The sequence below is a fragment of the Ornithodoros turicata genome, unplaced genomic scaffold (assembly GCF_037126465.1).
Source record: "Ornithodoros turicata isolate Travis unplaced genomic scaffold, ASM3712646v1 Chromosome28, whole genome shotgun sequence".
In the NCBI taxonomy this organism is placed as follows: domain Eukaryota; kingdom Metazoa; phylum Arthropoda; class Arachnida; order Ixodida; family Argasidae; genus Ornithodoros; species Ornithodoros turicata.
The window spans coordinates 274163-301187 of NW_026999351.1; the positions used below are offsets into that span (position 1 = coordinate 274163).

At 48.8% G+C, this 27025-nt stretch overlaps 1 protein-coding gene across 1 annotated transcript in view; it reads left to right on the top strand.

The window, feature by feature from the left end:
• LOC135373637 (uncharacterized) overlaps positions 1-27025 on the top strand; it is a 187537-nt gene that overhangs the window by 86521 nt on the left and 73991 nt on the right. The window contains exons 8-9 of the mRNA XM_064606733.1: positions 15058-15214; positions 16812-16948. Of these exons, the coding sequence (XP_064462803.1) occupies positions 15058-15214; positions 16812-16948 (294 nt within the window). The remainder of the gene's footprint in view (positions 1-15057; positions 15215-16811; positions 16949-27025) is intronic.

The window sequence follows — 27025 nt, forward strand, 5'->3', positions numbered from 1 at the left end:
TAATTTATGACATCTCTAATACCTCTCAGATAACGTTCGATCACGCGACAAAGGTGGTATAATTATCAATGTGGCAGTCTCAGAGCGGCACCGGATCCCGGACAATTGCTCAGTGGGTAGTTGCTCACCGTCCAAATGCTCAAGGCGTAAAAATGCTCACCAAGCTTTTTGCGTGCCTGTCGTTTTCGCTAGTGTCGTAAACAAGGAGAAATGGCTAAGAGAGACCAAAGGGCACGACCAGCCGAGGCAGGGGCGCCGGTACCTCTTTTCCCTGAGTTGTTCAAAATTGTTATGTGTCGTGTTTGGTTGGTGGCACAGTATGGAAGGTTTGTTGTAGGAGAACACACTTTGTTGTGGCTTAGGGGATCATTATGTTTTCAACCGCGCGCATGACTGAAGCTCCTTAATATTAAAATAGTTGAAACATGTGCACAAGCATAGAAGCACGATAGGGCTCAGCTGTTAATGGGATATATCAATAAAAGCTGAGCAGGAGTTCAGGGCATTTATTGGTCGTTCATTTACCTCAAAAGGTATCTTTAAAAGTTGCGAAGCAGCCTGATTTAACTAGTGAAAATTCTGCGTGACGGACAAGTGTATAAAAATAGTGCGGTATAAAAAAAAATAAGCCCTGTGGTCATTTCGTGAAAACTTTGTGGCGTGAACCTTACTTCTTCATTTTTTTTAATGCTTTAACAGCTACATAATATATATACATATATATAAGGTGAGACGCTAGGAAGATTATCCGTATATTCCTGGTCGGTGAACCTCGGAAAGGTATTTTATACTTCATACCTCAGGGAGCGGGTCTGATGCGAGGTGTTCTTCTGTACAGATAGCGAGCACTACAAGGTTTTTGCTCCCTTTTTTCTTTTTTTCTTGGAAAATCAGAACCACACAAAATGCCGACTACACAATTTCGGTTCAATACCTCCAAACAACGAAGAAAAGCGAGCTGTGGCCATGGCTATATAGGGCTAAAATGACTGACATCATCAAAGATTGTCATATCTTGCGTTATGGAAGTCATTATCGTCTGTTATAACTAGGGTTCCGCGTTTTCGATGTTTATTTTTGGGCGGATTCGGCTTATGTTTTTCTATGTTTTTCATTGGGTGTACATGGTTTAACAGACAGTTATCGGCGAATAGCAATTACAAGGTAATTTCAGTGCCGCGCGCGTCTAACGCAGACTAAATAACAACAACCAATGCGAATTACCAGTTTTGTGACATCGCAAAAGAAATTTTATTGATCCACAGTGAGGTGCTGGCGCATTTAGGAAACCAACGAAAGCACAACTCAATTTAGCTTAATGTAATAAATGCAGGCGTACTTGCTGAGGTTCTTCTCAGACATTGCTGCGAGCTCTTTAGTTCGCGACTTCTGTAAGTGCTGTAAGAAATGACCGGAAGGCGTTTGCTCACCTTGTTCCTTACGAGGACTCTTGTGCCGCGACTGCACCTCTCCCGCAGCCCACTTAAACTGTCACGCGACAATACTTGCATACGAACACATATTCCTTGCCTGAGAGTTCAAAATCTTGATTTTCACAAATGTAGTTCGACGCCCTCTTCCTTTTTCTTCCATCTCGGGTACCGCGGAAAGACAGGACCGCCGTACGTGGAAAGTATAGGTGCATGTGTGACGAACCCTTCTGGTGAACGTGGGACATGAACAATATGCTGGGTGGGTCAGGTAATGCAGACCAGGTGACGTACAAAGGAGCAAGCGACGCGACAAGGCTCCGCGTCTGGGAGCAATTAGAGGACCCCATCACCTCCGGCGACACGGTGGCACCTGTCGGTGGCATCAAAGGGGCGCGTACTTCGAGCCGAATGAAAACCATATGTGCGGGGTGTTCGAAGGGAAACAAGCAGGCGAACGTGAAACAAAGGGACAGAGCCTTCGCGTTAAGGAGGAGCTTTGACGGTGGACAGGGGAGACCCGACAACGAACGAGGAAACATCTCCTGACGACTGGGAGCTCTGAGATCGCCTGTTCGCCGGTTGACACTAACCGCCTCCCGGCACAACGTCGACCAGGCCCTGCGTCACAGCCGACATGTCTGCGTCCCCGGATCTGAACTGAACACCAACGTGGTGCGCCCGAGACCATCGCCCAGGGTGCCGTCGTCAACGAAGGCCTGTCAGCCAGAACAACCTGCAAGCCACGTCGAAAGGGTGAGCCTGTCCCACATGATGCGATGTTGTACAGCTAGGAAAGTAAAGATGCTAATACTGTAAAGCGGTCTCGTCTCGTTTTTCCTCGCCTCAGCGTGGGCCCACCCGTTTTGGTTGTGTAAACATTAATGTGGATGCAACGCGAGCAGGCGGGTGCATCACATTAAAGTGGTGGCAGCGGTGGGATCCCTGTGTGAGAAATCGCTGAGGAAAAGTGTGAGACCAGTGTACCCTCTCACGAGAGGAAAAACGATTCGCTATGGCACAGCCCGTGGTTACCCCGAATAATGTAGGCGCAGGTGTGTTAGCACTAGGTGGCATGGTTCCCGCATTTACGGGAGATAATTTGGGGCCAAGCTTGGCAGATTTCCTACGTATTCTGGAGCAGGTTGGCAAAATGGGAGGTTGGCAAGATAGCCAACTCATAGGCATCGCTCGTTGCAAAATGGTAGGAGCTGCATATGGGTTTGCGTGGCAAGAGGAAGAGGTCAGTCAGGCAAAATCTTTCGCAGAGTTCAAATCCCTTGCTAAGAGGCGCTTCGATACTGAGCCTGTACATGTGAAATTACAGAAATTCATGTCGGCAAAACAGCGCTGAGGAGGATGTGCGGTCTTTTGCGTCCAGGCTTCGCTGCCTTGGCAACGCAACTTTGGAAGAGTACGTGGGAGAGGGCGCAGAGCAGAAAACAAAAATTGCACGGCAACTGTTAGCTGGGCAGTTGCTAACGCATTTTTTGAAAGGATTAAAGGATCCTGTGCGACGCTTTACACTATCCCGCGACCCGGAAAGCTTCGAGACCGCGGTAGAAATAGCGGTGAAAGAGGAGACGCACGAAAGAACCGTAGCGGACTGTCAAACTGTAGTACGCCGAACTGAAAACAGCGAAACGGAGGACGTTAAGTTGCGACTTGATCGACTGGAAAGAATGCTCGAAGCTTCGCTCGCGCTCCAGAACCGCGATATGCCGGCACGTTCCACTCTTCGGCGAAGCCGTGGAGAATGTTACACTTGCGGCCAAAAGGGACATTTCGCCCGCAACTGCCCGCAGCGGTATAGGGGACGGGTGACCGAGGGTCGTGAGATGGAGTCACGGGAGGAAGAGCATCACGGAGGTACTAACAAGCGAGGCGCTCATCCGGGAAACTAGTCGCATCCCTTCCGGGTATCCGCAACGGAGGGGAATCCGAGACAATTGTTGTTAATTTCTGCGGAGAGACGAGCCCCATTGTGGAATGTCATATAGGGGGGTTAAGATGAGATGTCTCATCGACACGGGCTCGAAAGTCAGCCTTATCAAAGAAAGTGCTCTCGAAAGAGTAGACAAAAGATGGAGGGAAAAGTACCATGCGGTGAACGGTGGCCGTACTTTAATAGGCATAACAGGAGATAAACTCAGGACTGTCGGCTGCTATCGGGTCCCGCTTCGTTTGGGCGACAGCAGTCTCAGACCTCACTGTTTCGTATGCGACGACCAAATTTCCTTTCCCACTGAATGTCTCATTGGACAGGATATCCTCCGCGAACAGGGAGCAGATTTATTGTTAAGCAAAGGCGTCTTAAAAATAGGAAGTGAGCAAATGCCCATAGTCAATTGGACGCGATACGGGGAACCGGATGCGACGGAAATCAGGCCTGTCTCAGAAACTACAGCTCAGGTGCGCCTGGTTAGAACGTGTCACCTTCCGCCTATGACCGAGTCGATTGTGACGGGAAGAGTCGTAACGCCGACAAGGGAGGGTCAGCTCGCGATTGTAGATACTTCCGACGTAGCACTAACCTCCGGCGTTGTTGTGGCCCCAGCTCTTGTTAAACTACATAAGGGCGGAGTTGCTCCTATACGAGTAGTGAATGCCACGTTGCAGGAAATCAAACTCCCAAAGGGAAAGATGATGGGTACTCTAGCTGACGTAGAGGTCGCTGAGCCGCCGGTTTCACGGGATTCTGATTGCAACGCGGTCAGCGAGGTAGATATTGCTAGCAAGTTTGATCTCGCACACATTCCCGAGCTTAGGCGTCGGAGGCTCACGGACCTTATCAAGGCTTACGGGGAGGCTTTCTCGTGGAGTGCGACGGATATCGGACATTGCAGCGCGGTAAAACACCGAATTTCGACCACCGACGACCGTCCCGTACACCGTAAAGCGTATCGTATACCATATGCAAAACGTGATGAAATGGACAGACAGGTAGACGAATTGCTCCAGAACGAGGTGATAGAACACTCTACTACACCGTGGGGAGCCCCTGCGTTACTTGTACAAAAACCGGACGGATCCTATCGTTTTGTAGTTGACTTTAGAGATCTAAACAAAGTCACTAAAGTAGACCCTTACCCCCTTCCAAATATCCAAGAAACACTGTCACAGCTTGGAAACGCGAAGTTTTTCACAGTGGTAGACATGACTTCCGGTTACTGGCAGCTGGAAATGGATGAGGGGGACAAATAAAAAATGGCCTTCAACACCCCTTCTGGTCACTACCAATGGAAAAGGATGCCCATGGGATTAGTTAATAGCGCGTCGGTATGGCAGAGAACCGCGGACGTAGTGCTCGCTGGCCTCCTCGGGAAATCGTGTTATGTTTATCTCGATGACATTATCATTTACAGTGCATCGTTCGAGGATCATATAAGGGATGTTGAGGAAATCCTGAACAGGCTGAAGGCTGCAGGTCTCAAATGGAAACCATCCAAATGTCAGTTTCTGAAGTCAGATGTTAAGTACTTAGGACACATTGTGTCGGCAGAAGGTGTTAAGCCGGACCCAGATAAGGTTAAATGTGTAAGGGAATTTCCGAGGCCCACGGACAAAACCACGATCACGCAATTTCGCGGACTATTGACTTATTATCGACGACACATTGAACGATTCGCGGAAATTCCTCGACCGCTTACGCAGTTGACCACAAAGAAGCCCTTCTTTTGGGGAGAAGAAGCAGAAGAGGCGTTTAACACGTTGAAACAAAGATTGGTGGAAGCTCCAGTGCTACGTTTCCCTGATTTTTCAAAGCCCTTTATATTGACGACCGATGCTTCCAAGTACGCGGCCGGGGCGATTCTGTCTCAGGTTTTTGATGGCGAGGAGCATCCCGTTGCATATGCCAGGCGACAGCTAAACGGGGCCGAACAAAATTACGGCGCTACGGAGCAGGAATGTTTAGCTGCTGTTTGGGCCGTACGTCACTTCCGCTGCTACCTGTATGGGCGCCACTTCACAATCGTCACCGATTGTCAGCCGCTGAAATGGCTAATGAACGCACGAGACCCCAGCTCTCGGATGGCGCGTTGGAACCTGCTATTACAGGAATACGATTTCAAGATCGTTCATAAGGCTGGCGCGAAAAACCAGAACGCCGACGCATTAAGCCGGATTATTGTACGTCATACCGATATTTTCGTTCCCTCAGCAGAGGAGGCGCGGCTACAGGAGGAACAAAGACGCGATGACGCTTTGTGCACTATAATTGAACAATGCGAAAAGTCAGCCGACGGGATATCTGGTAACTTTCACCTCGACCAAGGAGGCATCTTGCGCAGGGAGGACCGCAAGGGCGGAACACGTGGTCGCTTCGTCGCGCCGAGGTCCATGATAGGGGAAATTTTACGTTCCTACCACGACGCTCCATGCGCAGGGCACCCAGGAGTAAAGAAAATGATAAGGAAAGTGAGTAGAGAATACTTCTGGGCGGGCATGAGGGGTGACATCAATCGTTATGTCCGAGCATGTGAATCATGCGGCTGTAGAAAGGACAACAGCGCGCGTAAGCGAGCACGTATGCAAATCTTTCAGGAGCTGCGTTACCCCTTTGAACGGGCCGCGATGGATATTGTGGGTCCTCTGCCAGTAACTACCTCGGGAAACAAATACATTTTGGTCTTCGTGGACCATTTGACACGCTACGCGGAGGCTTTCCCGATGCCGGATCAGAGGGCTGAAACCGTGGCTCGAGTATTTGTCGAAGGAGTCGTTTTGCGTCACGGAGTGATTAGACAGCTGTTGACAGACCAAGGTGGCAATTTCACAGGAAAAATAATGAGCGAAGTGTATACACTCCTGGGCGTGAAGAAACTCCAGACGACAGCTTACCACCCCCAGTGTAATGGAGCGGTCGAGCGTCTTAACCAGACAGTGATTAAGATGCTCTCCCACTACGTCTCGCGCGACCAAAGGGACTGGGACCTTTGGCTTCCCTTCGCACTTTTCATGTATAATACGACGACTCCTCATGAAGGCACGAGGGAAAATCCTTTCTTCCTACTTCACGGGAGGGAAGCCGTGGTGCCCGGGGCGGCTTTTCAGGCTACGAGGATTAACTACGGTACCCTCGAAAACTACAGGGAAGAGCTCGTACAACGCATGTCAATAGCGCACAAAGTCGCAGCCGCGGCGCTCACGGAGGCCACTAGCCGTAGGAAAGTACGTCACGACAAGAAAGCTGATGACATAAGCTACAGACCGGGTGATCGGGTGTTTCTGCGAATAGAGGCAGGAACGGCGGGACTGAGCAGCAAATTGGCGCCGAAGTGGAGCGGACCATTTCGCATCATTGAAAGGCTGTCTGAAGTAACCTTCAAAATTCGGGACGTTAAGCGGGGCGAGGACAAGACAGTGCACGCCAATAGACTCAAGCTCGCTCATGATCCTTTCGATAAAGATCAAAAAGTGGATTCCACTGTGGCCGACAATCCACCTCCTCGGTGTTCCATGCCCGTGATCTCGCCTACCTTTCATCACTGCCCTTACCCTGACATCTCCTCGGAGATACTAGAGCAGGCTCTGTTAGAAGAAGCCCTGAGCTTCGAGGTGCAACATGCCCCACGCACGTCTTCTAGCGTAGCTATACAAACCGCAGGATATGCACTGCGGAGTCGCGGTCCAGTGCCAAGGTTGGCAACGTTTTCCTTTTGTGTGCGTAATCAAGTCCGGATAACTACGGGACAGTGCCATAATAGTATTTTTGTAAGAAGAGTGACACTGCACTCGTGCAAAACATCGCAAAGTGTGTATGGGCACCTTCGGCTGTGCTCCAATTGTGTGGTGATCTTTGAGTGGCGAAAGACAAGCGAATTTTGTTTAGTGTAACACAATTCTTCTCCGAGATTGAGCGGATGTGACGGACCCTTCTGGTGAACGTGGGACATGAACAATATGCTGGGTGGGTCAGGTAATGCAGACCAGGTGACGTACAAAGGAGCAAGCGACGCGACAAGGCTCCGCGTCTGGGAGCAATTAGAGGACCCCATCACCTCCGGCGACACGGTGGCACCTGACGGCGGCATCAAAGGGGCGCGTACTTCGAGCCGAATGAAAACCATATGTGCGGGGTGTTCGAAGGGAAACAAGCAGGCGAACGAGAAACAAAGGGACATAGCCTTCGCGTTAAGGAGGAGCTTTGACGGTGGACAGGGGAGACCCGACACCGAAAGAGAAAACGTCTCCTGACGATTGGGAGCTCTGAGATCGCCTGTTCGCCGGTTGACACTAACCGCCTCCCGGAACAACGCCGACCAGGCCCTGCGTCACAGCCGACATGTTTGCGTCCCCGGATCTGAACTGAACACCAACGTGGTGCGCCTGAGACCATCGCCCAGGGTGCCGTCGTCAACGAAGGCCTGTCAGCCAGAACAGCCTGCAAGCCACGTCGAAAGGGTGAGCCTGTCCCACATGATGCGATGTTGTACAGCTAGGAAAGTAAAGATGCTAATACAGTAAAGCGTCTCGTCTCGTTTTTCCTCGCCTTAGCGTGGGCCCACCCGTTTTGGTTGTGTAAACATTAATGCGGATGCAACGCGAGCAGGCGGGTGCATCACACATGTACCATCGTAACCTCTCCACTAAACAACTAAAGGGCAGTGACCGAGATTCTACTTGACGTCACGTCCTTAAAAGGTTCACAAGCGCGTTGTGGCACCTACAGTAGCAAAAGGATTTCGACCAGCGTACCCGATCCCCGACAAAAGGATTGACCCTGGAACATTTAATGTGGTCGCAGGTCATCCAACCATAGCAAATACCAAGAAAAGGAGAGTTATAAAGGAAAGCCTGCTTGGCTTGTGGGAATCTGATGCTGGGCATGTGCACCAATTCCCGTCATGGTTCGCGGAATGTATTCGATGTTTTTCGATTAAAGCCAAAAACGCGGAAGCCTAGTTATAACCGAACAATTCCGATTACCCTCATCGAATGAAGACTGAAGCTGGTTTTATAGCAGCTGTTGAAAGATGCATTGGCTGATAAAAAGTTAAAAAAAATTATTTGAGGAACGTAACAAGTTATTATTCGTTATACGGCGACACAGTGGAAGGGATGAAAATGAATTATGAAACTGTCAGGGTGGGCTCATGGTAAAATCGAACAGGCGAGCAAATGTCACGTCTTAGGTAAGCTGATTATTTAGTCTGTATAATATTATTAACTAATATCCCAGAGTGTCGGACCCAGGTCACGCTCCCCTGTTGCACACCCTGTCGGCGCGTTTGCTCAAATCCTCGTCCAGCCGGCCGTCACAGACGCCGAAATGACATTTTGATGAACTTTGGTTCGTAATAACACTTCTTATAAAATTGATATCAGAGATGTCATATTATAATTATTTCATCTGTATATTTTTAATCAACAACACAGAGTATCGGACCCGCGTTTCGTTCCCCTGTTGCACCCTGGGTGAGCCCTTTAGAGATCCTAGAGGGAAATGCCCTTCGCCTTTCGATCTCCGTCCGAGTTTCGACGCACGCGTAAGACGATAATGCTAGAACATAGGGCTTGCAACGCCTAAGAAGGGAGTCTGTTCTGGAACGCATCTTTGAAGGCCCGGGCCGCATCAGGGTTTACACTCACACGTTGTGTAGTGGTTGATATGTGGCCCGGAGGACGTACTGACTCAAAATAGGCGATGACATTTCAAAAATTATATTTTCTTTGTCGAATAATCGTGGTCTAAATATGGGCCCTGTGCAAAAATCGACGAAATCCCCATAGGCGCAATGCATTAAAATACATTGACTTGCGTGCACTCGATTTATATTCTGCTACTGCCTTTCTTACTTCCAGGAGTTCTGTAAATGTTCTTACTTGTTAGATGGTGACATCTTAAAAATTTTATTCAAGTTTGCTGTTAATTAGCACAAACGCAATTTTCTATTGTGTTCACATCCTGTAATTGGGCAATCCTGTAAGGTTGCTTCCCGCAAGGCCGTTCGGTAAAGCAGTGGAACGCGCCGACGGGAGGGCGGCCGTTGGGAGGAGGTGTGGTAACGTTGAGTAGACAAGCGGGTGACCGCGAATTCTGCGAATGAGACACTTAGATTTCGGAGGAAAGAGGGAGAGGGTGTTTCATTATCCCACTCGGGCTGGGTGGGAACGGCATATGTTGGGTTTCGAGGAAGAGCGCGTTTATTATGATGAGGATGAGTATGAGGATGAGAAGGATGAATTCTGTTTCAAAGCCCCCCCCCCCCCCCTCCGAGGTGGAGCTGTCAGGGCGAGAAGCAGTACCTGGAAGCGTTGGGGTCTCTTCGGTGCGTTGGACGTACGGCTTAATGCGCGAGACGTGTGCCGTTTCAGTGGACCTGCAGCGGTGGTCGGAAGGAATGTCCACGGGGTCGACGACGTAGCTAACGTCGGAGAAGGCGCGAACGATCTTGTATGGCCCGACGTATCGGAATAGAAATTTGGACGATAGCCCGGGTTTCCGTAAAGGAACCCAGAGCGAAACGAGCTGCGCGGGAGAGTACACGACGGTTGCATGAGCCGCGTCAAAGCGACATTTGGCGGAGGCTTGGGCATCGAAGGTCCGGCATTGCGCAATCTGTCGGCACTCTTCATTTCGGCAGGTGGCATCCGCAAGCACAGGGTTGGCGATGTCAGGAACGTAAGGGAAGAGGGTGTCGACCGTATGAACCAGATCCTGTCCGTATAATGAGTAGAAAGTGCTAAATCGGGTCGTCGATTGTGTCGCTGTTTTATATGCGTAGACGAGAAAAGGAAGCAGGTCGTCCCAGTTGTCTTGGCAGGGTGATATGTAGAAGGATTACATATCTGCGAGGGTGTGGTTAATCGTTCTCTCAGCCTATTGGTTTGAGGGTGGTAGGGAGACGTGAGATGGTTGTGTGACAGAGTAGCTGGTAAAGACCTCGTTGACGACCTGTGCGACAAGCTTGCAGCCACGATCACTTAGAAGAACCCTCGGCGCCCCATGGCTAAGCAGTTTGCGATGTCGGTTGCTGTGGCAGTTGGGAGGGCCGAGGCAATAACGTACCGGACAGAGTAGTCAATGGCAGTGGCAATCCATCGGTTTCCGGAGGCTGGCTGACAATGGGAGAGGTCCAAAGAGGTCAATCCCTACGCGTTCAAAGCTCAGGAGGTGGTAACGGACGAAGCTGGCCTGGAGAAGCAGACGCCGCCTTCCTTTGCTGACACGGCCGGCACGAAGACACGTAGCCATGCACCGTTCTGTAGAGGCACGGCCACAAGAACTTGCGCCGAACTCGTTCATAGGTTTTAAAGAAGCCCAGATGTGCAGCGGTAGGCTAGTCATGCATGCTTCGGGATATTGTGCTCCGGAGATGTCGGGGTACTACCAACAAGAATCGAGAGCCCTCAGGCGTATAGTTCCTCTTGTACAACTTACCATCGAGCAAGGCGAAGTGCCGGGTTTTCTGGATTAACTTCTTGTCCGTCGACGGATGGCTTCCATCAAGATGGCGGATAAGGTTACAAACTGCCTCATCTTTAAGCTGCTTGGAAGGAAAGGTAGGGGTTCGAGATTGGATATGCACATTATGCCTTCATAGAACAGTGCTGCGCCAGATTTGTATTCTTCGAGAGAGCATTGGGAAAGGGCGTCAGTGTGCCTCTTGCTTTGTAGTGAACGGTGTAATCAAAAGCTCGGAGGCGAAGTGCCCAAGCGCGCTAGACGTCCAGAGGAATACTTCAAGGAGGAGAATCAAGAAAGAGCATGATGGTCGGCCACGACGGAGAAGTGGCGACCGTAGAGGTAGGGACGAAATTTCGCAATGGCCCAGATGACTGCTAAGCCTTCTTTTTCCGTGGCAGAGTAATTATTCTCTGCTTTACTCAATAACCGGCTTGCGAAGGCGACGGCGTGCTCCATGGGTGCGTCAGGAAGCCTTTGCGCAAGGACGGCGTCCAGAGCGGTACCGCTGTCGTCGGTGTGTAGCTCAGTTGGAGCCGAAGGATTAAAGTGTCGAAGAAGGGGGGCGGCAGTGAGAAGTGCTTTTAGGTTCTCGAACGCGTACTCCGAGTCGGGGCCCCCATTGGAACGGTACATCTTGTGAAGGCAGGGCAGTGAGTGGGGCCGCAATGTTAGCGTATCCCTTAATAAAGCGGCGTAAGTAATACGAGAGTCCCAAAAAGCTGCGTAGTTCCTCAGGGGACGATCGTTTAGGGAAATTTGACAGGGACTTCACTTTTTCTGGGCCAGCAGACGCTCCTTTCGCCGATACGATGTGGCACAGCATCTCATTTTCTGCAAAGCCATTGTGGTACTCCTTGTTGAGTTGAAGACGAGCCGCTACGAAAATGTGATTTGTCAGGGTTGGAACGTTTGCAAAGTGACAATACATCTTCCACGTAGGACATATATGATCCTTCAAGCTGTTGAGTACGGGAAGAAATCTTCTGCTTTGCGTCGATCTTCCGGAACGCAGGTCTGCCAAAAAGATCGAGCAGACGACCAGCAAATTATCCTGCAAATTCTACTTCGTGGTTCAGAAACGACATCTTTGCGACACCAGATAGATAAAAGGCGACGTTGCCGTTCTGGTCCCACCTGTTATGACGACATACGCGGTCAAATTCGTCCAACCAGTCGTCGACGTCTTGGCCGTCGATATACCATTGAAAGTAGGTGGGTCGCATTGTCGTACCACCGAAGGGGCCTGCGAGAGACCTGGGGCAGGCGGAGAGGCCTGCGCGGTCGCAGGCTAGTTAGAGTTTCTGGCATTACCAGCAGCAGCGGGCGGAGCGTTGGCCATCGGTACAATTCGTCGACTTCGAAGTTCCAGTTTAGCTGGGAAGTCAACAGTTAGCAGATATAGCTAAGCAAGGGGAATCGTTCGCACCTCCACCAGGTTGTTGGGTTTCGAAGAAGTGCGCATTCAATATGATGACGATTAGTATGGGGATGAGAGGGATGAATCCTGTCTCACACATATAACATATTTTATAAACGAAATGTGCCAGGCTTGCCTCAACTGAACCGTACCCGACGGTTGCGGAGCGGAACCGACATAATACCGAACATACGAGCGATACCAAATCCATACCGAAACGAACCGAGATTACGATATTGGTTCAGTAAAGAAGCACTCTAAAAAAATTGTGCCCTCGCAACTCATTCAGGAGAGTAAGCAGTTTGTCCTTATAAGAACACTGCGTTTGGCAGCAAAATTTACAATTCTCACTGTCCTCCATTTGCAGGAGAAACCACGACATCAGTGACGCCGTTATGCTGACATCGTGAAATTTGTTCATGCCACTACCTATTCAGCCCCTTATGGTAGTTCTTATAGTAGTACTATAAATTATCCATGACTTTTCTGACTTAGTTGGCATATCGATACAGGCACACACGCGCTTTGTCGATGCACAATGGCTGCATCGTAGTACATACTTGATCGTACGGTGCACCAATGGGATAGGTAAAAGTGTGTGTGAATGGGGGCGCGATGTTGTACTGAAGATAAATGTTTGTACGTGGTGCCTTAGTCGCGACTAAATCGGAAGAAAGAGCCGCTGTATCATGCATACCAGCTCCCTTGTTCATGGCAATGACAATAGGGTTCCACTTCCATTTCTTATTCTTCCCTTACAAGAAATTGTGAACAGCGTAGAAAAGAAAGGAACATAGTTGGGAGATAGATATCACGCGACTCTCTCGCGGCTGTCAAAATGAGACAACGCCTCCAAATCTTGTAGAAAGTTGTCGCGTTCGAGGAGGCAGGATACGTTGCTGTGACACATCACGTTTAATTCCGAGATATAGTGTTGGTAAACCTGAATCAGTCGTGACAGGGTGCCGTCGGAACTGCAGAGCATGGAGCGGCGCTGCTTGTGAGGCTGAACCTAAAAGGGTGTGCATCATTACAGGTGGGTATAGAAAACAATACCTCACCAAACTTAGTGGGCCACGTTTTGTACATAGATGTTCATTGGTGGCTTCTGTCCCGTCCCTTAGTGTATGTTTTTCACTGCTCCTCATGCTGAACTGACCTCATGTGACTGCAATTTCGGCACACCAGCTTGCTTGCCTCCTACGGTTGTGTTCAACGTGATTGATGCTTGGTTGGCCTATTCTCTGGTCGGCATCACGATGAATTCTAGTGAAGAGCAAATCTCTTCCGCAAACGTAAAATGTAAAAAAAAAAGCCATACAAATATGAAAAATATGGCTTTCGCATAAAATAAAGCAGAATAAAGTCGTTACTTTTATACAGGTCTCGCTTTTGGCGCTTCCGTCGATACAAATATATCCAGTGCAGTCTGAAAGAGGTCACATAAGAAATAAAAGCGAGCTTCGCAGAACACAAGTGGGATTATTCAAAACGCAAACGTCCTTAATACGTTTTAAGGTGGTAGTGAATTCTGTTTTGTTGGTCGCAAGTTTCTGCTAATACGTTGGCTTTGTTCTTAGACGTAACCTGTGCTACGAGTTCGCAAAACTGTTTCGCGTATTGGAGAGCCAAATGCATGGTATTAACGAACCACAGAGAGCCCCCTTTTCTGTGTTCTTTTTTCGCTGCGGTATGTTCCGCAACGAATAAAAGGAGCTCCCGTGAAACAACGACGTGTACAGTTGACCTACAGAGCGCGTGCGAGATATCTGTTCCGCACACCGTTAAAAAATCATCTCTTGTGAAAAGAGGGCATCGGAGAACGAGGGGACGTCGTGACGTACTATGAGACCGGTCCGCGTTACTCGTGACGTGCAGCCGCACAATTTAAACACGTCTAAGGGGCGCATGAGCTGATAAGAAAGCAACAGAGAGATAAACAAAAGAAAAAAAGACACGGGGACAATTCCATGTGACGCAAGAATCGTGTCTGCCGTCCGCGGGTGCTTTCTCGGACTGTCGTTATTATTATTATTATTATTCTTTTTTGTACATTCGATTGCGCAGCTGTAAGCCACCGCAGAGTGAAACTATTTTACATGGTTCTTCCTGATGGATAATTTGAAAGATGTGGCAGGGTTTCGAGACGTGTTAAATGTCACCTCGTTGCCGACCAGTACAGTCGACTACGCTATGCCGTATGTTATGTAAGTCACATTATGCGTAGTATATCCGCTCATTTTCAGAACTCCTCCTAATGTGTACGGACAGAGTTGCAACCTGGCGAACTCATTTGGCTTTGGTGGGTCCCTGTATTAATGGTCAAAGTTATCAGTGCACCCGTTGAAGGTCTGCTTCTGCGAGCAATAAAACATTTGCGATAGTACACTTAAGCCATTGTGGTGTGCGAAGAAAGCTAACAAAACTTGAACAGAACAAGCATTGGTTGGTTTACTCTGCCAGATAACGTTCTATCCGGAGATTGTTTTCTACAAATGTTACACCAATATCTTTTTTATGATCCCCTTATGAAATTTCGGAAGTTTTTTCTATGACTATTTCTTACGTGTTTCTTTTCTTGCTGAGATATAACTTCACTTCCTTACGACAGACATCATCTGGAATCGTAATTGCCGGGACGACAAAGAGCACTTGGCGAAACACTTGCGCAGTGGCAGATCTACAAAATAGCCTCCCTAAGCATTGTTTTCACATCTTGGGTAATAAACGCCTGCGGCATTCCGCAGTATGAGGCCGAGACCTTTGGAGTGTACACCCGCAAAATATCTCGTTTTCAGCCTGAGTACAGCATTGCAGCTTCTACGGAGCCCTAATGGGAAAAAAGCGACGGAAGAGCTCTGGAAAAGTGGCGTCCGTCACCAGATCGTGCTGTATCTATCCCTATCAGGTGGAACTCAGCAGAATGAAATTGACACCATCGTTGCCCTTAGGAAGGTAAGGTAATCGTAGTATAATCCACTAGTATAATTTCCACTTGTATATAGGCACTTCAATTCTACTCTCTCTAGTTTACTTATAGCTTAGTGAGCTAATAGACTGCTATAATGCTATATGTCCGTGCACTATCAATGCAACAGTGTTTCCCAAGCTCTGCTACCCTCCGACCGAAACTATAACACGTGGCTCGCCGCGGGGCTTTTCCATTTCACTCCTTGCTTTTCGGGAGGCCAAAGCGCTACCCACGGCACTGTCGTGCAGCGATGAAGTCAGCTCGTGAGACTTCAAGCGGGTGTTACGACATGTGAGTACGGCACGTGGCGTTCCGTGGCGTAGGATGATGATGTTCAAAAGGCATACCTTGTATTCAATGCTCATTAGATCGAAAATACTCGTACACAGGAAGAAGTAAAATTGTGCCGTATTTTAGTGCTCCGTTTCGCTTCTAAGGCACTTCGCAGCAAGGTTATCCGTTACCACGACCAAATGTCGATCATATAGGTAGGGCCGGAACTTCTTATTTGCCCACACCAATGCCAAACATTCCAATTCCGAAGAATAATAACATATCCCAACATGACTTAACCTATACGTAAGGGACGATTCGTTGTTCCCACCGTTCGTTTTTCCGAATAAAACCGGTGCAACTCAGCTGCAAATCATCTTCTGCTGGCATCAGTTTGAAGTGAAGTGGGGGTGTCATTAGCGTAGGCGCCATCAACACGGCAGCCTTGATGACTTCGAACCAGTGGTTTACCCAGAATTTCGTCCTGGGGGGGGGGGGGGGGGGGGGGAGGGGGGCTCCGCAAGGTGGTATATTTGCATGCTTTTCACGGAATATTAAACATCACAAAATTTTAGGGGTGTTAGGGGGTGCAACTAGCTGGGTACTGCAGAACGACAGCGACGAACTCTGAATGCCATTTGTTCCTAATTCGGTTAAATTGATCCCAAACTGGCGACGTTAATGTTATAGTTTCCGAGTTAATGTTATAGTTTCTTATAAAACGCGCGCGTATACAAACTTGTTGAAAATAGGGTCCATGCACCGTTCAGATAGCGTTCACTGATGCGCAACGTTATATAACACCGCACTAAGGGGAGATCAATGCGGTCAGTCTATCAGTGTTTGTTGGAACCAAAGCAGAGCAGGATAAATGAGTTTAAATGTTCGTTTTTTGTGCGTGTGAAAATATTGGAGGAACAGAAGTGCCTACCTGCTGATTTATTTGTTAGTGTAGTGATGTTTCTTCTTTCACGAAAGTGCTAGAAGACGTGATCTGTACCTCTGGCACTTATGTACGACAAGCATGTGACACTTAATCAAGCAACTCAGGTCGTCCATGGTTGTAGCCTGCCTCGGCTAATTTCTTGTTGTTTATGTGACGCTTCTAAGCACTTGTTAAACAGCCAGCTTGAGCCTCCTTTAATGTAATGTACCCCTTATGGAACGTGATATGTACATGTGGGATCTTGTTATCTGCGGTGTTATGGCCCGACACGGCTCACGGTATTGCTAAATGAAAAAGAAAGAAATTAATTGAAAGGGCACGCGATTTCTAGTGTTCTGTTAAACATCAAAGATCATTTTCAGGAATTCGACAGCCAGCAGGAGAAACTAAAGAGCCAACCTGGTGATTACGCTTACTACTTCGTTGGAGTATTAGCTCAGTACAGCGGTAATGCTGCCAGCGACTCCCTGGTTAAGACACACTTCCAACTCATGTTGCTGTAAGTTGAATTGTGGATTCTGCGTTATTGGCTGCCAGCACTCTACCTCAATCTGAAGGAAGAAAAATAAGAACGCGGTATTTCACTCAAGAACGTTTGTTTCACGCGTATTAGGGTTCTTAAAAGACACCCCAGAGTTCGCTTCTTCCCTCATTATAATCCATATAATCTAAACCAATTTGTGATTCTTCTTTCGAATTGTGCAAAAGAATGAATGAATGAATGAGTTTAATGTGCAAAAGAACGGCCGTAGGATCCTTGATATTGGCGCACCATCAGATTAAAGCAAAATACAAGTAATATATACATATGGTATGCAGCAACACGTTAAAGTGATAAAAAGGACAAAGGCCAGAATGCAATAATCACACATGAAAGTGGGAAAGAATGAGCATACATACAGAAGATGTACATATGGGGGACATAATACATCAAAAGATAATTGGGGAAGGGGCGGTAAAATTGCAGTATTTGAAACAATACATGAGACAGTGGAATGCTGAGAAGGAATGGTTACTAAACAATAATGGTGAAGGCAGCAAGAGCAAAGAAGCAGATGAAGGCACCCAGAGTTGTGCCTAACTCGTTACAAGTAACTCGTTACTTGGTAACGGTTACTTTTTTTGATAACGAAGTAACTATTCAGTTACTTTTTAAGAAATTGTAATAGTAACGAATTCAGTTAGAAAAATTGGTAACGCGTTACTGACGTTACTGGTTCCTTTTCTTCAGCGCGGGGGAGCACATTTCGGCACTCCGTGTGGCGCAATGCGTGGACCTGCGTGACCCACGACCACGTGTGACTCAAAGTATTATTGCAGTCCCTCGCCGGATGTGTTGTTGACGTGCTGAATCGTCTTCAACGAAGGCCCTTGTCTTTTCTCTTGTTTCCGTAATCTCCGACCATGACTCCTTCCCAAGAATGGGCACCAATATGGCTACAAAAAACGCGTTTCAACTTCTAGCTTTTCCTTGTCTTTGCTAAGCTTCTGAGCGCCCTGAATTATGACGCAGCCCCTCGTCTGTTTTTGGGAACCGTTGGTGATCGGTTTGCGCGAAAACCGGTGTCTTTTCCTGTGTTTTCATAATCTCCGATCACACCCACTTCGGAAAGAAGGGAGAAGGTCCAGGCAAGCTGGTACTCATGACGGCATGTTTGTTGACTCCTTTAACTATGCGGCGGTAACGTAAAAGTAACTCGTTACCTGTGAGTAATGAGAACGCGTTACTTTTGTATGTTGGTAACGAGTAACGTATTTAGTTACTTTTTCTGATGTAACGGGTAACGGTATTTAGTTCCTTTATTTTGGTAACGGGCACAAGTCTGAAGGCACCTAAAGTTAAGGTAAGGAAGATGCAATGTCACGTTTAAATTCAGCATATGAGGAAAAAATACTACATGGGGACGAAAATGTGTTTACGACAATTAGGCAACGTGTGAGTGGGACATATGTGCAGGGTTTGTGCACATACAATGGCGGGGGGATTGCGAAGGGCACGACAAGAATAGCGGAAATGTATGCGGCCTGGCAAGAATGGGGAGTCAACAATGGAATGTACACCCTTGTAAAGGAATGTGGCATCAGCAATCTGACGCTGCGATGTTAGGGGGAGGAGTCGAAAGTATTTTGAGGGAGGCGGGTAGTCGAACGATTCAAACCCTGGGATACCCGGAGGTAAAAGTTATGAACAAAGTGAAGTGCACGTTTCTTAACAGCTTCGAGGCGATTTCTCTCATTAGGGGCCAAAGCGTTCCATGCAACAGATGCATACTCTAGTTGTGGTAAAACGAATGTCTTGTAGAGCTTAACAAAAACGGAGGAAGTTCCAAAAACTTTTCACGTGTAAGTTATGTAACCCGGTGTCCGAAGAGCAGAGCGACGTACTGCAGCGACATAATCATGGAACGTCAGTTTGGCATCAAACATGTCTCCAAGATCACGAACACTGCTAAGTGATACACTGGACCATGATATTTCAGCACTTGACATGTAGTGAAATAGAGTAATATTTGTTTTACGGCTAAACGAAACAACCTTAGTGTTTGCAACGTTGACCTTGAGGCGGTTGTTAGTGCATAAATTAAGTATACTAGTTATGCCTTCCTGCAAGAGAGCATGATGTGAAGGTGGTCGTATATTCATGTCTTAAGCGTACTGTAAGAAAGTTGAAAGTCGCTGAAAGACGCAAGGTCGTTGATGAAAATGTTGAAGAGCAACGGGCCAAGGTTAGACCCCTGAGGAATACCCGACGAAGGAACGAAGACGTTAGAGCGCGAATCAGAGACGAGGACAGAGCAAGTGCGCTCGCGTAAGTACGTTTCAGTAAAACGAATAAGGTATTCGAAGGGTCCATACGATTGCAATTCACATAAAAAAATATCATGATCCATTAGGTCAAATGCTTTAGAAATATGAAAATAAATAACATCAACATGACCACGTGTATTCACAATCTGTGAAACTAGAGAAAGGAAAGATACAACGTTAGAGAGCGTCAACCTCCCGTCCAGAAAACCTCGTTGGTTCTCTACAAATTTTGTTTAAAAAATGAATGTAATGACAATAACTAACTCCACTAAGAGTACGGAAGCAAGTTACTTCCCATCAGTTACCGGCATCAGTACGAAATGGAAGGGAATAACTTATGTGAGTCAGGAGCGAAGAAGATGAAGAGCTCCGACGATGAAGCGGTCAGGTGACAAAACCAAGAAAAGGGCCCGCGAACCGCAAAGACGACAGTCTGGTGCGTGGCACCAAGGAGCAGGGAGCTCGAGAGTGGAATCCTGGAGCCAATAAACTGTTGACCACCACTAAACTGGACTGGTATTCTTGACTGGCGCAGTCGACAGGATTGCAAAAAGAGTCTTCGCTGAGACCTGCATATCCAGAATCGGCGACCTGTGACGGAGTCCGGCAGTCCAACAGTGAAGCTTAGGTCGTCGTCCTTGTCTGATCGTCTGCGGGACAGTATTCTTTGTCCACGTTTGTCTGCGCTCATCTTCTGACCTGACTGCAGTCTTTGTGTGGATATCGTATCTCGGGAGTTGGTGAGGCCTTGGACCGATTTTCTCCGGGAGAACCAGTGCAATGTTTAGTACGCGACAGGTGGTACATGCGGCCGCAGAGTTGAAGGCTGGTGAAATAAATGATGAGATTCATTGATTACGGGTAGTGATGCAGGGTTTGAGGACAGGGACAGCTTTTCTGGGAGCAGTTAAATTCCGGGCTGGGAAGCCAGACGGTGCATGATGGTTTTGAGGCATCGTGTAACGGCAGCAGCGTAATTGAGACGATAACGGTGGACACGGTGGATGTGTTAGACGTAGTGGAAGAGCTTGGCCGGGAGAACGTTGGGTCGACAGTCGTCGAAGACTAAGTAGGCCTAGTAGAAGAATACTTCGTAGAGGAGCAGCGCGGCAACGCAGTTTCCTCTGACGCCTGGAACGAGCTGAAAAGCACAATCCCGGTAACGTAAAAGCGTAGAAGGTAACGTAGCGTATGAAGTCCAGATCAGATTATTGTTACGATGACGTATCTAGTGGCACTTCGGAGATGTCAATCTGTGCAATCTCTGAGGACACGCGGTGCGACATAATTGAAAACAATTTAGGCAGCATGAGCGAAAGGCGTGTAGAGGCACCACGTACTGGTCTAGTGAACGAAGTTACTTTGCCACGGATAGAGATGCCGATTAGTACATTAGGAGGGCGATTCTCTGGTCTCAGATGCACAGGCGCTCCCTTAGTTCCCGAAAAATGTGCACAGTCAGAGCAATTTTCTGTCGCTGTCGCTGTGCAGCGTTGTGGCGGTGGTGGAGCTCGATTGCAGGAAGAGTACAATAAGCTGTTTGGTCGTTACGTCGCTATGGATGCTGGGATAAATGGTAGTCTAGAGAGGCGGGAATCTGAATATAGGTATAGGGGTGCAGCACGGAAAGCTCACCAATCGGCAAGAGTTGCTAGCGAAGCGGTACTGCTTGGTGAGAGGGATATTTATCGCATGTATTTAACAGGAACGTCATGTCTGGTTCTGAGTTATTTCAAGAACGCGGCTCTCAGCGCGTGCGGGTATCACCTGGGAGGCATATTGTGGGGTAGCAGGGACAAGGAAAGAGTCGTTGCTAGCAGAGTTTTGGCGGGTCGTCTACTGTTTGACACACGAGACTAGCTTGCGGCATTCCCCATCGTATGGGCATTGACATTTCAACGCTGGGGTAAGAATAACCTTGCAGCCGGGGGCGAGTTTGTAGTTAATTATATCAGTCTGGGTTTGCGTGTAATGTTTTTCCGTTTTATTTGTCTGAGGGCTGTAAATTTAGCTTTGTACAGATTTTTAGCTAAGGAACATTGATTAGCCGCGGGATGCTGTTTCTCCCGGGAACGTATCGGTTGAGGTTTGCTTGTTCCATGAGTCACCACTACGAAGTCTCGAGCCGACAGGTTCAACTTGGTGGCAAGTGACTGCTGTGCAGCGGAAGTCCTGGACTCCCTCTCGACCAAAGGCCAACCACCACAAAGTGGATCTCGACGTGGCCGACGCCTGCAACTTGCGAGGGGGGAGGAGTCAGGAGCGAAGATGAAGCGGTCAGGTGACCAAACCTAGAAAAGGGCCCGCGAGCCGCAAAGACGACAGTCAGGGAGCTCGAGATTGGAATCCTGGAGCCAATAAACTGTTGACCACCACTAAACTGGACTGGTATTCTTGACTATGTGCAACCTGTACATTCAATCAATTTTGCCGGTTGAGGCTGGTTTGAAATGGAGTGCTTCACGAGCATAAAATCAATGTCGCCTATTGTTGGGTCATGAGCCCGTTAGTCATCTGATTAGTCTGCCCATTAAGTCTCATTAAACATGACAGGAGTCCAGCTAAGAAGAAAAAAAAAGAGGGAACAGCAGTGGCGTCGCTAGAGTACGCGTTACACGGTGCGGGAGCTGTTTGCGTCACCCCCCCCCCCCTACCACGACCACCACCCCACTCCATGCTCTCATTAACGGATACCAGGATTTCCGCACCAGGCGATTCACGATAAATATACATATTACACCACAGAACAAAAAAGTGGCTCGGAGAAGGCTCCTGATGTTTCTGGCGTCATCGTGCCACGGAGAACGACAGGGAACGGCAGTATTGATGCGGCGCGTCACCCCTTCTGTCGCTTCTCCCGGTGCCGACTGCACCCTCCGCAACCCCACTGGGGAACAGTAACACCACTGGGGAACAGTATTTTCTCTAAATGTAGTGTGGGAAAACACTCACTCTCGGGTCGCAGCAGTTCCGTCCTCCCTAGCGAACACACAGCAACGGTGAAATCAACAAAGCAACAATGGGTATTGCCTTATAAACCAGTCAAACGGTTAAAGTCCCTAGCCCAAAATGGAGTGTCACTTAAAGGATCATGGGAGGCACTTGGAACAGAGATTTTTCTTTTTTTTACTGCGTAATGTGAATATACTTACTTCGGGAACCGTTACTCAAAATATTTCGTTTGGGAAGTGCGTATTTCAGGATAAAATTAGTTTACAAGAGAGCTCTCTGCGGCTGCTATCTCGCCAATGCCATTCCTGGCGTGTAGTGACATTAAGTCCGTCAGCAGTTTTGACTGGCTGTCGACAAACGTCTAGGGAAAGCGACCACCTGAGACACGGGACGGGTGGCGTTGCAAGCTACAAATGTGGCTGACCACGGCGAACAGTTACAGCACCACCACCAACACTGGGACGGGCAGCGTGAAATGAGACTTCCAAAAGAGAGAAGACAATGAAGTTGCGCCTGCACTATTGGGTGGCTGACTTGACGCACCGATTATCAGCCGAAAGAAACAGCTTTTTTTTCACATACGAGATTGAAGGTTGTCTTGCACCCATTATTGCGCGCTGCTGTCATATTTTTATGCGTAAACCCCATAACTTCTTGTCCCAATTTGTATTCCTCTTTAAACTTTTTTGTTCAAGTCATGTTTTGTTCAAGTCGGGCCCGATAAAATCACCTATGCCGCCCTACGAAACCTTGACGGGCGGTCACTCCAAGCTCTCCTTCATGTCTATAATACGTCTTGGCAACAAGGATCTTTACCACATACATGGAAGGAGGCCTTGGTTGTTCCCATCCTGAAACCAGAAAAGCCCCCAAATGCCCTATCCTCCTTTCGCCCGGTGAGCCTGACAAGCTGTGTGGGGAAACTGATGGAGAGAATGGTTTTGCATCGCCTCGACTGGTGGCTCGAAAAACGACGAGCGTTCCCTCACGAAATGGCTGGATTTCGTCGCCACCGAAGCTCCATGGATCCAGTTCTCGACCTAGTCTCTACAGTTCAACATGCTCGAGCCCATCGACGGATCGTCCGATCGGTCTTCCTCGACATCAAGCGCGCCTATGATACCGTCTCGCACATTTGTGTGCTGCATGCCTTGCGCTCGTTTGGAGTATCCGGTCGGCTCTTCATCTGGCTCCAAGACTTCCTTACGGACCGAACTGTCGCTGTCCGTACGTCCCAAGGCCAAAGCCCTCAGCATCCTGTTCCCCAAGGAGTCCCCCAAGGAAGCATTCTCAGCCCGACACTCTTTAACGTGGTGATGGCCGGCCTACAATCAGTAATTCCTCGCAAAGTGTCGTTCTCCGTGTATGCAGATGACGTCGTCCTTTGGACAGTAGGAAAATCACGCCCGGCTCTCCAGCGCCGCCTGCAGCTCGCTTTAAACAATATCCATACGTACCTGACGCACCTCGGGATGGACCTTTCACCCGAAAAGTGTGTCGAGCTCCCTTTCACGCGTAAAGCTATGGCCAATTTCCCACTTTGGCTTGGTTTAAAGAAGCTAGAACCAGTACGCTTTCACCGCTTCCTTGGCGTGGTAATCGACTCGGTCTTGCGCTGGGCTCGGCACATTAAACACCTTGAAACTAAAGTGCAGCGATGGCTCCCCGCAATCCAACATCTTTCTGGCCCAGGATGGGGCTGTGATCAGCGTTCCTTGCTCGCGGTTCACGCGGCATTGGTGAGGGCAACTGTGCTTTACAGCCTTCCTATTCTGCACAGGATATCAACAACTTCATTAAATACGCTTCGGTCCCTGTTTGCTCGAAGCCTTCGTCGATGCCTCGGAGTTCCAAGAATGGCTGAAACACGACAAGTACTGGCTGAAGCTGGTGAGCTCCCGATTGAAGTTCTCCGTGAACGGGAAACGGCTCGGCACTACCTCCGTTTGCGTGCTCACATTCCCCGCCACCCGCTACTCAGGAAAATTCGATACCGCCCTGGAAGCGACTTCTATCGAGTAGCGCAGAGAACACGCCAGACTCTCACTGGCTTCATAACTAAGGACACTATACCGCCGGAAGCCCCCTGGTCTCTACCGGTACCGCCCACTTTTGTACGTCTCCCAAACCTTCTGCAAAGAAGAGATCAGGTCCCCCCTCAAGTCCTCCGAGCCCATTTTCATGCTCTGGTAGACGAGAAGTTTTCTACGTTTACGGCAGCATATACTGATGGCGCATCCCGAAACAACAAGTCCGCCTCAGCCTTCGTCATTCCATCCGAAGGCGTCGTGCACGGAAGACTCCTTTCACATCCAACCTCCTCCACAGCTGCGGAACTCTATGCCATCCTTTTCTTTCTACAACACATCGCTGATTTTCCACCTCGAGAATGGGCAGTCTTTACAGACTCCAAATCTGCACTTCAAGCAATTGAAACTTCCGGCATACGAGGCCCATCCGCACCCCTAGTCACAGAAGTGTTAATGGCTTACCACACTATCTACGCCGCAGGCCACAGGCTAGTTCTCCAGTGGGTTCCAGCCCATTGTGGTGTCGTGGGGAACGAGCAGGCCGACAGCGCCGCAGAAGCAGCACTCTCGTCTCGGAACCGGACCCGTATTGTTCTGCTCAGAGGAGACCGCCGTTCAATTCTGCGACGTCTAGTGACACCCCTGGCTTCCCGCCAACGGACAACCGACATTCTTCCCCCCTCTATGTTGAACAGAGTTGATCCCACGCTCGCTTTCCGCATGCCACGAAACACATCTCGTCAGGATGCTGCATTAATCCACCGCATGCGCCTCGATGTGGCCTTTACAGCTCAGTGGCGTTACCGCTTGAAACAAATTGATTCTCCCACCTGCTGCCACTGTGGTGCTCTTGAGGATCTGGAGCACATTCTTCTTCATTGCCCTCACTACGAACCTTCCCGAACCACACTCTCCGAGTCTCTTCGTCAGCTAGACTCTCGCCCTTTCTCCCTACCGAAATTGCTTGGTCCCTGGCCCAATCCAGCCCAGCAACGCTCTGCGCTCAAAGGTCTTCTGACATTTCTGGACACCATCGGACTTCGATCGCTATTGTAAAGGGGCACGTTATTTTATTCCCCCCATTCCACCAAGCACTGGGGTAGAGCATCGCCTGTTGCGATGAAACTCCCCACTCTCCAAGGCCGAAAATAAAGTTGTTGTTGTTTGTTCAAGTCACATCCACTGGAGCACATTCTTCTTCATTGCCCGCACTGCGAACTTCCCGAACCCCATTCTATGGGTCTCTTATACCCAAAACGCACTGTCGCACACAATCTGGATCGGTCCGCAATCCTGGTCGCCGTAATCCCGCTGGGCACGTCGTACCGTCCGCACTTGACGTTCGTGACCTTGGTTTTCATTTGCAGCCGTCTGGTGGAAGCTTTTATACAATACCCCCAGAAGACAAAAATACAGACACACTGGTCCAGGATGTGTACTTTAAAAAAATCACATTAATACAAATGCGATTTCATCTGTTTTGGCGTTTGTCGATGTTCTCTTGGTGCGGGCCTTCTGTCATCGCCGCCATCTTGCCAACCCGGAACCGGCAGTGCGAGTAGCGAAAGGAAGTCACTGCTCCTGCGCCAACCCTCCTTGAAGTGTGTAATCATGTTCGCGAACGGGGGAGAGGTGTCTGCGTTGTTGATCTCTGTCGCCGAGACTCGCTTTGCCCGCACCTGAGAGCGATCACAAGCGCTGCCTAATCACTATTGCGCGCAATGTGGATCCTGCATCGGTGTTTTGGGTATTAGTGAGATGGGCTCTCGCCCCTGCTCCCTATCAAAATTGCGTGGTTCCTGGCCGAATCCTGCCCACCACATTCGTCTCCTATCCCTGTGGACAGGACACATGAAAACAAAACGAAGCCGTCGAGCGGAGAAAGCCTATTTCAACAGACCTACAGGAACCAGGAGCTACCAATTTCGCAGCTGCCTGATCATATTAAATACCATGTATGCGGAATAAACGGGTTTACAGTTTGCAACATTGATTTTTTTTTCTTGGAATGAATATGTCCACCAGAAGCAGAACCCGTTAAAGCCAGTATGAGCCGTTATTTTTTATTATTTTTTGCTCCGGAGCAGAACCGGTACCGGACCGTTTATGACAGAATCGGAACGAAAACCGGAAGGAAAAACGTTTCGGTTCGACACCCTGCTAGTAACATCACTGATTACGGGATACACAAGGTAAATATTATTGGTAGCGAACTTTGCATTGGCCACCACGTCTTGAAGGGTGGCCATGATAAAGACCGTCAGCGCTATCCATCAGTTGGGGGGCCTACTACAAATTCCGTCATAATGACGTCACCTGGTACGCCACCGTTGCATATAACGCGGGCCTGGCGTTGGCGTTGCACGTTCCTTGCCTCGCGATGTCGAGCCGCGGAATGTCACAATCGCTGTTGAAAGCAAATCCAAGAGCAAAAAGCTCATGGACAATTTGTAAACAGAGAAGAATCAACACTAGCGACATGCTTGCAACAAAGGACACAAGAGATCAGTTGGAGGCCTTTCTTCTTTTATCAGACCCCATGCCGTTGTAAACAGTATAAATACCCACGACAGAACGTAGCGAAAGTAGCAGTTCATCCGAGCGGCCACCGCTTAGGGGTGGGCGCCTATAACGGCGCTTTTCCTGCACAGAACGATGGGGCGCCAGCGAGGCGGCGGAGAAAGACCTGAGGAAGAGAGTGGGGGCAGAGGGAGAGACAATGTAAGATGACGGCATGACATGTAACGTGTGTGTTATGGTGTTCGCGGGTTTTCTTTCTTTAAACA